Source organism: Monodelphis domestica, chromosome 4 (genome assembly GCF_027887165.1).
Source record: "Monodelphis domestica isolate mMonDom1 chromosome 4, mMonDom1.pri, whole genome shotgun sequence".
NCBI classification, from domain to species: domain Eukaryota; kingdom Metazoa; phylum Chordata; class Mammalia; order Didelphimorphia; family Didelphidae; genus Monodelphis; species Monodelphis domestica.
The window spans coordinates 443365369-443375561 of NC_077230.1; the positions used below are offsets into that span (position 1 = coordinate 443365369).

Below are 10193 nucleotides of genomic sequence, written 5' to 3' on the forward strand. Positions count from 1 at the left end.
GTCCTGTACCTCTCTGGAGCCCCCGAGCCTGGGGGGCTGGACAGAGGCTCCTCAAGTTCCCAGACCAGAGAAGCCCAAGAGCCTCCCTCTGGCCCCTCCAGTGGCAAAACCATGCAGCCAGACCCCTGCTGCCCTCCCGGAAGGAGGGTTTGTTGAGGGGTAGGTGGAGCAGTGGGGGTGGGGAGGGGGAGATGGGGTTCTGAGGCAGTACAATCACAGGAGCCCAGCCCTCTCATTCCCCAAAGGGGGAAACCAAGGCAGGAGCGTGGAAGGGATGAGACCAGTTGGTCCTACAGAGCATCAGAGCTAGACTGGAGCCTAAAGACCAGAGAATGATTGGATTTCAAGAAGGGCCTTAGAAATGATGAAATCTAAACCCTTTCTTTTTCAGATGGGGAAACTGAGGCCCAATCAATAAATAAACGTTTATTTGTTGTTCAACCGTGTCTGACTCTAGGAGAAGCACATGAGTTTTTCTTGGAGTGGTTTGTTATTTCCTTCTCCAGGGTGTCTCCATTTTCCAAATGGAGGAACAGATGCAAACAGGGTTGAGTGACTTGCCCAGGGTCACACAGCCATGACATGTCTGGGGTTGAATTTGAACTCAGATCTTCTTGTCTCCAGATCAGCTGCTCTATCTAGCTGTCCTAAATATTTCTTAAACACCTACTATGTACCAGGCACTGTCCTAGGCTCCAGGAATACCCAAAGACGGTCCCTGCCCTTAAGGAGAGTTACAAGGGAGAGGGGAAATCGCTTCAAATAGGAATCACCCATCACAGCATATCACTGCAATGGATTATCCTCTAAAGCTCAAAGAGGGGAAGAAACCTTCCCATGGTGCATAGAGTGAGGGGCAGAGATGAGACTCGAACCCAGATCCCTAAAGGCAGTCAAGTCCAGGTTCCAAGTCAGTCATTCTGTTGGTTTGGAAACAGTCTCAGAGAGGGGACTGGACTTGCCCAAATCCAGACCCCAAATCCAGCCACAGATGTTTCCATTCATCCAGAGCACTTTAGGTGTCAGCCCAATCCCTACAATTTACAGAGGGAGAAACTGAGGGCTGAGAGCCTTTTCACCCCACACCCTCCCCAAATTCAGGAAGCCCGATTCCTCGCCCCCCAACAAAGACATCCAGTGTTTGAAATAGAGTTTATTGAAGTTTCTGTTGGTATTTACATATGATACATACGTAACACAGCCACCCTCCCACCCTGGCCCCTGGCCCCCTCCCCCCAAGCCTCATTAAAAACCGGCTGCATGATGACGGGTTAACTGATACCCGGCCCCTGCTTCCCCCCCCCCCAAGATGCAGACTAAAAGCCCTGGCCCCGCCCACGGGGCCATCTGGTTCATTGTACATTATTTTGCCTCCTCTGGGCCCCCCCCCAAGCTGTCCCCCAGATAGCAGGCCCTTGAAGGGGGCTGGAGTCCGGGGGCTTGCAGGGGACAGGGATGGAGATGCAGAGGAGGCAGAGGTGGAAGACTCGGAGGTTTGGGGGGCCATTCGGCCCCGCTACTGCCCCTGCCTTGGGGGGGATCAGGAGGGTGGGGACCCAGGCATCAGGGTCGACCTGTCAGCCTCCTTCTCTCCCCATCCCCGGGGGGCCTCTGGTGTGGAAAAGAAAGATGCAGGAGAAAAAGAGACAGACAGACAAAAGAGTCTGAGAAACAGAAGAAGGGAAAGACAGACGCTGGGAAAAATAAAACATGGGGGAGAAACCTAGAGATAGGAGGAGGCAGAGGAGGGGAGCCAGGGGGACGGGCACGAGGAATGAGAAGGCCAGGGTCAAGGTTAGTCCCTGGACCCCCAGCTCCTGACTGTGGGTACGCACGAGAGACAGGACGGAAGGGGACACAGGCGAGAGGTGCCAGGAGCTGGGGGGACCCTGGGACAAGTGAGGGGCAGTATATGGAGGGGAAGGACCGGTAGGCTCGAAGATGGCCTGCAGTCTTCTTCTATGAGGAGTCCCTGCCTGGAATATACCCAGAGGAATGAGGAGGAGCCACAGGAGCAAAGGAGGGAGCCTTGAGAAGGAGAAAGGACCACAGGATGAAGGGAAGGTGCCTGAGAAGTGGGACAACTGGGAAGCAGAGAGACTGAAGGAAAGGGGGGGGCGATAACGGGAGGAGCCTCAGGAAAGTGGAGGAGAGGGGATGGGAGGGGAGGGGGGATCTGAGGAGTGGGCGCTGGGCGCAGCCCCTCAGCAGGGCGAGGTGGAGATGTGCATGTGGTCCGGGTACTTGATGGCAGGAGGGTAGTTCTGTGTCATCTGGATGGAGACATCGCTGGAGATGTCCGAGGGGCTTCGGCCTCGGCGCCAGGCCTCTGGCTGGAGGAACTGACCCGAATAGTCGGAGCAGTCGCTGAGCCTGGGCCGGTAGAAGGCCGGGTGGGGCCTGTACATCTCTTCCTCCGCATAGCGTTTGGTGAACAGGTACACGGACATCACGCCAGCCCCCTGTGGGAATGGTGATCAGATACTGGGGCCCCACCTGCCCCCAAAGCCTATCACCCCAGATTTAGTCCCATTGCCTTTGGGAACCCAAGGGCCCCCCCAGCCCATTCCCTCCAGACCTAGCTCTATCCCCCCATGGGGACCCAAGGGCCCCCCCACAGCCTATCCCCCAGATCTAGCCCCACTTCCTTGGGGACCCAAGGGCCTCCCCCAGCCCATTCCTCCCAGATATATCTCCACTTCCATGGGGTCCCGAGGGCCCTCCCACGGCCTATCCCCAGATCTAGCCCCACTCCCATGGGGACCCAAGGGCCTCCCCATAGCCTATCCCCCAGATTTAGTCCCACTTCCTTGGGGACCCAAGGGCCTCCCCCAGCCCATTCCTCCCAGATATATCTCCACTTCCATGGGGTCCCAAGGGCCCTCCCACGGCCTATCCCCAGATCTAGCCCCACTCCCATGGGGACCCAAGGGCCTCCCCCAGCCCATTCTCTCCAGATCTAGCTCTACCCCCATGGGGACCCAAGGACCTCCCCCAGCCCATTCCTCCCAGATATATCTCCACTTCCATGGGGTCCCAAGGGCCCCCCCACAGCCTATCCCCAGATCTAGCCCCACTCCCATGGGGACCCAAGGGCCTCCCCCAGCCCATTCCTTCCAGATCTAGCCCCACTTCCATGGGGTCCCAAGGGCCTCCCCATAGCCTATCCCCCAGATTTAGTCCCACTGCCTTTGGGAATCCAAGGACCTCCCCCAGCTCATTCCTCCAAGATCTAGCTCTACTCCCCATGGGGGCCCAAGGGCCTCCCCCAGCCCATTTTCTCCAGATCTAGCTCTACCCCCCATGGGGACCCAAGGACCTCCCCCAGCTCATTCCTCCCAGATCTAGCTCTACTCCCCATGGGGGCCCAAGGCCTCCCCCAGCCCATTCTCTCCAGATCTAGCTCTACCCCCCATGGGGACCCAAGGGCCTCTCCCAGCCCATTCCTCCCAAATCTAGCCCCACTTCCGAGGGCCTCCTCCAGCTCATTCCTCCCAGATCTAGCTCTACTCCCCATGGGGGCCTCCCCACAGCCTATCCCCCAGATTTAGTCCCACTGCCTTTGGGAACCCAAGGGTCCCCCCACAGCTTAACCCCCCCCCCAGATCTATCCCTCTGGAGACTCAAGGATCCCTCCATGGCCCATTCTCCACTCCCCAGCTCTGGCCCCACCCCTTTGGGGACCCAGGGGACCCCTCCAGCCCCATCTCCAGCCTCTCCAGCTGAGGGGCCCAGATCTGGAGAGGGGGAGCTTCCCATCCATCAGGAATCACAGCCTCCAGGCCCTGTCCCACCTCTTTCAGCAGGAAGGAGGAAGCGGCAAAGGCGAAGGACCAGCCATATCGATAATGAAAGTACTGCTCAGAGCCGCTAGGTCGATTCATCACCTCATCGTTGATGCTGGAGATATAGAGGACGAGGCCCACAACGAGGGAGAGGCCTGTGCAAGAGGAAGGTGGCCGGGAGGGCAGCTGGTCAGCCGGCTTGAAGGACCTCCAGCGAAGTCCTAACACCCTCCAGCTGCCCAGGAAGGGCCCCTGACTGTCTCCTCCACATCTCCAGGGACTGCAGTCAGGCCTGGCTGATGGATTCTGGGAAGACTACCCCTCTGAGGTTCCCTGAGTGCCAGCAGGCCCCTGGGGTCAAATAGGCAGCCCCCTCCATTCCCTTCAGGAGTAGACTATCCCGAGGGAGTGAGGAGCCCCCGCCTCTCATCTTCCTGGCCCTCCAATCAGAGCCAGACCCCCCATCCTGCAGCCCTGGGCTGGGAAGGGCAATGCTTTAGGCTGGCACCCCAGAGATCCCTGCTCCCCGTGCTTAACTCTCCTGGGTGTCATGGACGGAGCCATGTTTCTAAAAAAATGCTCCGTTTCAGGCAGATGCCTTTTCCTCTTCCAAGTTCATGGCTTCCCCAAGTTAAGAAGCCTTGCTCTAGTCTGGTGAAGGAAAAGGACTTCCCTTCGGCGGCAGGCTAAGCAAGCCCGAGATCCCCAAAGCTAGGGGCACACAAAGGTGGGAGCCAGAAGAGACCCTGGTCGAGTCCCTCCCTCATCCAACCCCTCCTGGTTTACAGAGGAGGATGCTGACGCCCAGAGACGGAACGGGAAGGGCTCGAGAACCCACCAGCGCTCGGGTTAGCTACACTCTACAGAGGAGGAAACTGAAGCCTGCCGGCTCCGGGGCTCCTCTGAGTCCGTGCGGGGGATCCGAGGAAAGGCCTCGGCACTCACCTGACAGAATGAAGAAGATGCCAGAAACGAAAGCGAGGATGGTCCTCTGCGGGCGGATGTGGCCAATGTTGCTGATGACGAAGGCGGTGAAGACAAGGAAGAGGCTCACCATGGGGAAAGGGGTGGCTGTGCGGACAGTCTCTAAGGGGACAGCGGGGGGAGGGGCAGGAGTAAGCCTTCCCACCTAGATGCCAAAGCTCCGCCCCTCGGCCCGCAAGCCCCTCCCCCGCCCGCCTCAGCCCCTCACAAAGGCCCCCAGCCCCCCTCACTCAGGATGTTTTCCGTGTTCTCCGTCACCAAGTTAATCTCGGGCTCAAGGAAATATTCCGAGGCCACACAGCGACCCTTCTCCCGGCCTGTGGGGAGAGAGAGCGATCCGTCAACCAATCACGGCGAATTTGATGGGCGCCTACTCGGAGCTGGGGGCTGCGGTATCCACATGGACTCTGTAGGGGCTGCTTCAAGGAAGGACTCCCGGGTGCTTGTGGAGCTGGACTAGGGGGCACCTGGGGCCACGAGGGAGGCCAGGCCCCCGAGCGAGGGCACACCTTGGTGGGGGCCAGGAGTGGGGGAGGGGGCATCAGAATCCCTGTAGGAGATGGAGGCTGGAGGAGGATTCCTGGGTCCCAGGGGCGAAGGGCCGGGGGCCGGGGGCCAAGCCATCAGGGTGCCTGGGACAGAAGGTCCTTGAGGGGCTGGGGCTGGTCCACTCGGGGTCTTGAGGCAGGCGGTCTAGGGGGAGGGTCACAGAGGTAGATGCCTAGGTCCCAGGGATGAAGGGAAGTCCCCAAGGACCCGGGTCTGGGGGACAAGTCATCAGGATGGCTGGGAGAGGGGGTCCTGCTGTCCCCGAGGGGACGGGCTAGGAGCTGGAGGAGAGCCGCGGGGGTCCCGCTACCTGCGAAGAAGCAGACCCTCCAAAGGCCGGCGTGCAGCGCCATCTTGACCTCGGTGCTCTGGTTCTGGGGCAGCACCGTGCCTTCCTCCATGTAGAGCCAATAGTCGGTGCTGACCGCGATGCCAACCAGGAGGAGGCCGCAGGCGCCGAACACGCTGCTCAGCAAGGTCAGCGCGCGGCTGCTGCACGAACTCATGGCGGCGGCGGCGGCCGCGGGCGGGAGGCTCGCGGGGCCTGCGGAGAGACAGGCGGCCGGGCGGACGGAGAGGCGGGAGCGCGGGGACGCGGGAATGGAGGGAGAGCCAGCCCGGCCGGGCAGCCTGGCCCCCCGCTCTCTCCCGGACTCAGGAGGCCCTCCCCGCCCTGCTTGGCAGCAGCCACCCGACCCCAGCCCCGACCGCATCCTAGTGCCCCTGGAATGAGCTGCGAGCCTCCTCTCCCGGGAATTCGAGATCGCCGTCTGTCTCCCACACTCGGACCCAGACGTCCCTTCTCCCTCTGGGACGCAGGCATCCCTGCTCCCGGACCTTTCCCCGTCCTGATCCCCTGTTAAGGGGATCCAGGTATCTGCCCCTGGCCCCCACCCCCACTCCGAGCTTCCTCCTTGGGGCCCTCAGGATCCTGGCCCACCTCGTGCCTCCTGGTCTCGGGCTCCCCTGCTCAGCTCCCCATCCCCTGCGGGATCCCCAACCCCTTACTCATGCCAGGTCTCCTGACTAGTGGACCTAGCTAGCTAGCTGTCCCTCCACTAGAGCCTTCCTGCCGGGCACTCGGGATTTCCACTTGTCTCCTGAAGCCCGGACCCAGGGGTCCGTATCTGCCCCTCCACAGCCCGCTAGCCATTCCCCTTCCCACCACCACCCCCTCCACCAATCCAAACGCTCAGGACTCCAGAGCTCTGCCCCCCTCCGCCTGGTCCTCCGCGCCACCTCCCAGGGCTCCAGGCGTTCCCCCATCCTGCTTCCCACCTGGGACCCAGGCGTCCCCTCTCCATCCATCAGTCAGCTGGACTTCCCTCGGAGACACGAACATCCCAGTCTCCCAGACCCGCTAGGGACCCCTGGCCTGACCGGTCTCACCTCGCTCAACGCTGGGCGGACGCTCGGGGCTCCGGGCTCCGCAGCCGCATGTCCGGCCCCGCGGCCTCCCCGGACCGGCCCCGCCGTTCCCGGCCCCCGGCGTCCCGGCCCCCGCCCCCCTGGGCTTCTTCTTCCTCCTTGGCCTCCGCTCCGGCTCCGCTCCGGCTCGCTCTCGGGCCCCCGGCCCAGCCTCCTCCGTCCCTCCCTCCCTCCCTCCCTCCCTCACTCACTCACTCCTCAGCGGACAGAGACGGGAGCGGGGAGCCCAGGCCTCTCATTGGTTGCCGAGGAGGAGGGGAGGGAAGCAGGGAGGACGCAGAGGATGGGGATGGAGAGAGACTGAGACACTGACACAGAGACAGACAGGAACAGGGACAAAGAGACCTAGCCAGGGAGCCGGGAGGAAGGACGGGGAGAGAGACACCGAGATCCAAAGTGGAGCAGAGACCCTAAGCTATGGAGGACGACGATGAGATCTGCAACTGGACCAACAGAAGGCAAGAGCAGGGAGCCAGCGAGAAACAGTGGGGGACAGAGAGACCAAAGCCAGGCGGAGAGAGAGGGGCGCGGGTTCAGAGTCCGAGGAACCGAGAGACGAGAGGAGATGGAGATGCAGAGACAGAGACACTCACAAGGCAGAGAGACAGGGACAGAGATGCAGAGTCAGAAAGACGAAGTGACACAGGACAGAGCACCGAAGATGCAGGCAGAATGGACGGCAGGCCGGGCCTGCAGGGGCCGGGTCGGGGGGCGCTGGGTGGACGGAGCTGAGGCCGGGCCGGGTCCTGCAGCCTTCACAGAGCCTGAGCGAGCCCCCCACCCCCCTCCCGCCCCAGCGTGATGTCAGCGGGCCGTCGTGCGCTCCCCCCCCCCTTCTGTCTTAAAGGCGCAGGGTCCGAGGCTGCTCTCACTTGGCCTGGAAGGGGGATTCCGGAATGACCCCGGAGAGACTCAGGGATCCCTCCTCTAAGCGTCACCCCTTCAGTGACCCAGGATCTCTCCTCAGTCTTCAGACAATCAGACATTTCCTCATCCAGCCCCTTTGAGGATCCCGAAGCCCATCTTCTCAGGGACCCTGGGCTGCCATTCCGAGGACCCAGAAGATCCCTTAGCTAATCCCACTTCCTCACGGACTCTGGTATCTAGGATCCCGCTCCCCCGCCCCCCCCCTTGGGGACCCAGGCTTCTCTTTCCCCAATCCCATCCCCCCACCCACCCTCCTTGGGGAATCCAAGGGACATCCCTTCCAGCCCACCCCCAGAGGGATTCTGTTGGCCCAATCTCCGCCCATTCAGGGACTCAAGAGCCCCCTCCCCCTGCCCGTCCCTAACAGGGGCCCAGTGTCTGTTCTGAGATGAATGAGATGAGGAGATTCAGATAGAATTCAACTACAGCTCCCCCGCCCCCCCCCAGGACTACATTTCCCAGCAGCCCCCTGCAGGCAACCCCCCCCATCCCCAACACCACCACCACCAAGGGCTGGTAGGGGACGGGAATAAGGGAGCTGGCGGCAGTTGCTGATGGGAAATAGAGTCTGGGTGTGAAGGGGGAGGTTGTGTGGTGAGGGGAAACGATAGGGGAGGATGAGAATAGTGGCATGGATTCCTAAGGTGGTCCCTCCAACCCTCCATCTCTCACTCACCCCGAGTGTGAATCTTTGATTCTCTCTCACCATCTCCGACTCTCTCTGTCATTGTCTCTGTCTCTCACGCTGTCTCTGTCGGTGCCTTTTACTGTCTCACTGTCCGGGGCTCAGCATGTCTCTGTCTCTCATGATCCTGATCTTACCATCTCTGATCTTGCCTCTCCATCTGTCCTTGTCTCAGCCTTTTCTCTTCCACCTCTGTCCTATGGCTTATTCCTCCCTCCCTCTTTCAGTCCCTCCCTTTCTCTTCCTCTTTCTCTCCTTCTCTCTCTCTCCTTTCTCATTCTGCCTCCCTCCTTCCCTCCCTCTCTGTGTCACTATTTTTTAACTACTATTTAGAGAGTAGACTTAGAGTCAAGAGAACTTTCCAATCCAGGCAGGCAATAACCATTTATGAAGAGCCTACTATGAGTCAGGCACTGTGCTAACTGCTGAGGATGCAAAGGCAAAAGACAATCCCTGCCCTCAAAGAGCTTACAGTCTAACAGGAGTCAACATGCAAATAATGATACAAACAAGCCATAAGGATATAAGGATATCTTTTTCTATAAGGACAGAAAGCCATCCTCCAGCTGTCAATGATTTTCCTTTACAAAACAGGATCAGACCCTGTCTACACATCTGCTCAATAAACCCCAGGGCCTTCCTATTGCCTCTAAGGCTCAAACAAAAATGCCCCTGTTTGGTGTTTGAGGCTCCTCTCCATCCAATCTGGTCCCAGACTACTTAAGGATGCTTTACTGTACATGTAGGGTGTCTTTTTCCACACTTGATGATCCAACCAAACTGACCTCCCTATTTTCACTGCATTCCTTCTCCCACCCCTTTTCCTTTGCAAAGGCTGTGCCCTATGCCTAAAATGCCCTCCCTTACAAACTTCTACATCAAACCTATCTTTAATTTAAAAAAAAATAAACCCTTACCTTCTGTTTTAGAAGAAATTGGTTCCAAGTTAGAAGAGCAGTAAAGGCTAGGGAATTGGGATTTAGTGACTTGCCCAGGACCACACAGCTAGAAGTGTCTTAGACCAGATTTAAACCCAGGGCATCCTATCTCTAACCCTGACTTTCTATGCCCTGAGCCAATTAGCTACCCATTAGATATGAGACTTCTCTTGACCTCCAATGGCCAGGGCCTTCTCCTCCCAATAAAAGTCTCCTTGTTTTTATTTTGTATATATTTATGTAGGTTGTCTTCTCCCATAATAATCACAATGCCTTCCATTTCTGTAGCATGTAAAATGTTTCACATATATTCTCTCATGTGATACAACCATCCCGGAAAGCAGATGCTATAACTATCCCCATTTTACAGAGAAGAAAGCTGAATCTAAGAATTTGAGTGACTTGTCCAAGACCACACTGCTAGGAAGTGTCTGAGACAGGTCTCCTTCTGGACTCCGAGTCCAACCTTGAACCTTCTTGGGCAAAGACAGTTTCATTTTGAATTTTGTATTTGAAGCTCTGAGAGCAGTGCCTAACCTAGCACTAAGTAATTGTTCAATAAATGTTTGTTGATTGAGTGACCACGTGAGCCTCATCTTCCTTTGGGCTGGAATGGTCTCTGGAATGGAGTGGTACTAACTTGCAAAGGCTCTTGGGAGGCTTTGAGGAGATAATAATATATCTCAAAGGCTGTTTCATTAGAAGAAATACTCCAGGTCTTTCTCACTGTTCTTATCTGTCCCTTGAGCTGTTGGTGTTTTTTTCTTTTTTCTTAAAACTTTTACCTTCTGTCTTAATAACAAGTATAAGACAGGGGGCAGCTGGGTAGCTCAGTGGATTGAGAGCCAGGTCTAGAGACGGGAGGTCCTGGGTTAAAATATGGCCTCAGACACTTCC

General features: G+C 58.1%; 1 protein-coding gene across 3 annotated transcripts; it reads right to left on the minus strand.

Annotated features, from left to right (window-relative positions):
- Positions 1 to 1138: 1138 nt before the first annotated feature.
- Positions 1139 to 9874, minus strand: CACNG7 (calcium voltage-gated channel auxiliary subunit gamma 7). 3 transcript variants are annotated; one of them, XM_056796697.1, is made up of 6 exons: positions 8350 to 9874; positions 5629 to 5862; positions 5000 to 5086; positions 4731 to 4871; positions 3795 to 3940; positions 1139 to 2462 (listed from the first exon to the last, which is right to left on the minus strand). In XM_056796697.1, the coding sequence occupies exons 1-6, from the start codon at positions 8399 to 8401 to the stop codon at positions 2205 to 2207; spliced, it is 918 nt and encodes a 305-aa protein (XP_056652675.1). In that variant the 5' UTR covers positions 8402 to 9874; the 3' UTR covers positions 1139 to 2204. The 3 variants fall into 3 exon arrangements, with proteins under 3 accessions (XP_056652675.1, XP_056652676.1, XP_056652674.1); XM_056796698.1 differs by lacking the exon at positions 8350 to 9874 and adding an exon at positions 6708 to 7900; XM_056796696.1 differs by lacking the exon at positions 8350 to 9874 and having other exon boundaries at positions 5629 to 7900.
- Positions 9875 to 10193: the final 319 nt, after the last annotated feature.

What these genes read in the sequence shown, in the direction of transcription:
- CACNG7 (XM_056796696.1), bottom strand. Translation starts at nt 6,031, where the DNA reads ATGCGGTCGGGGCTGGGGTCGGGTGGCTGCTGCCAAGCAGGGCGGGGA. An exon ending in GAACACGGAAAACATCCTGA is followed by an intron (nt 4,872 to 4,999) that starts GTGAGGGGGGCT and finishes CTGTCCCCTTAG; the next exon opens with AGACTGTCCGCACAGCCACC. An exon ending in CATCTTCTTCATTCTGTCAG is followed by an intron (nt 3,941 to 4,730) that starts GTGAGTGCCGAG and finishes CCTCTTGCACAG; the next exon opens with GCCTCTCCCTCGTTGTGGGC.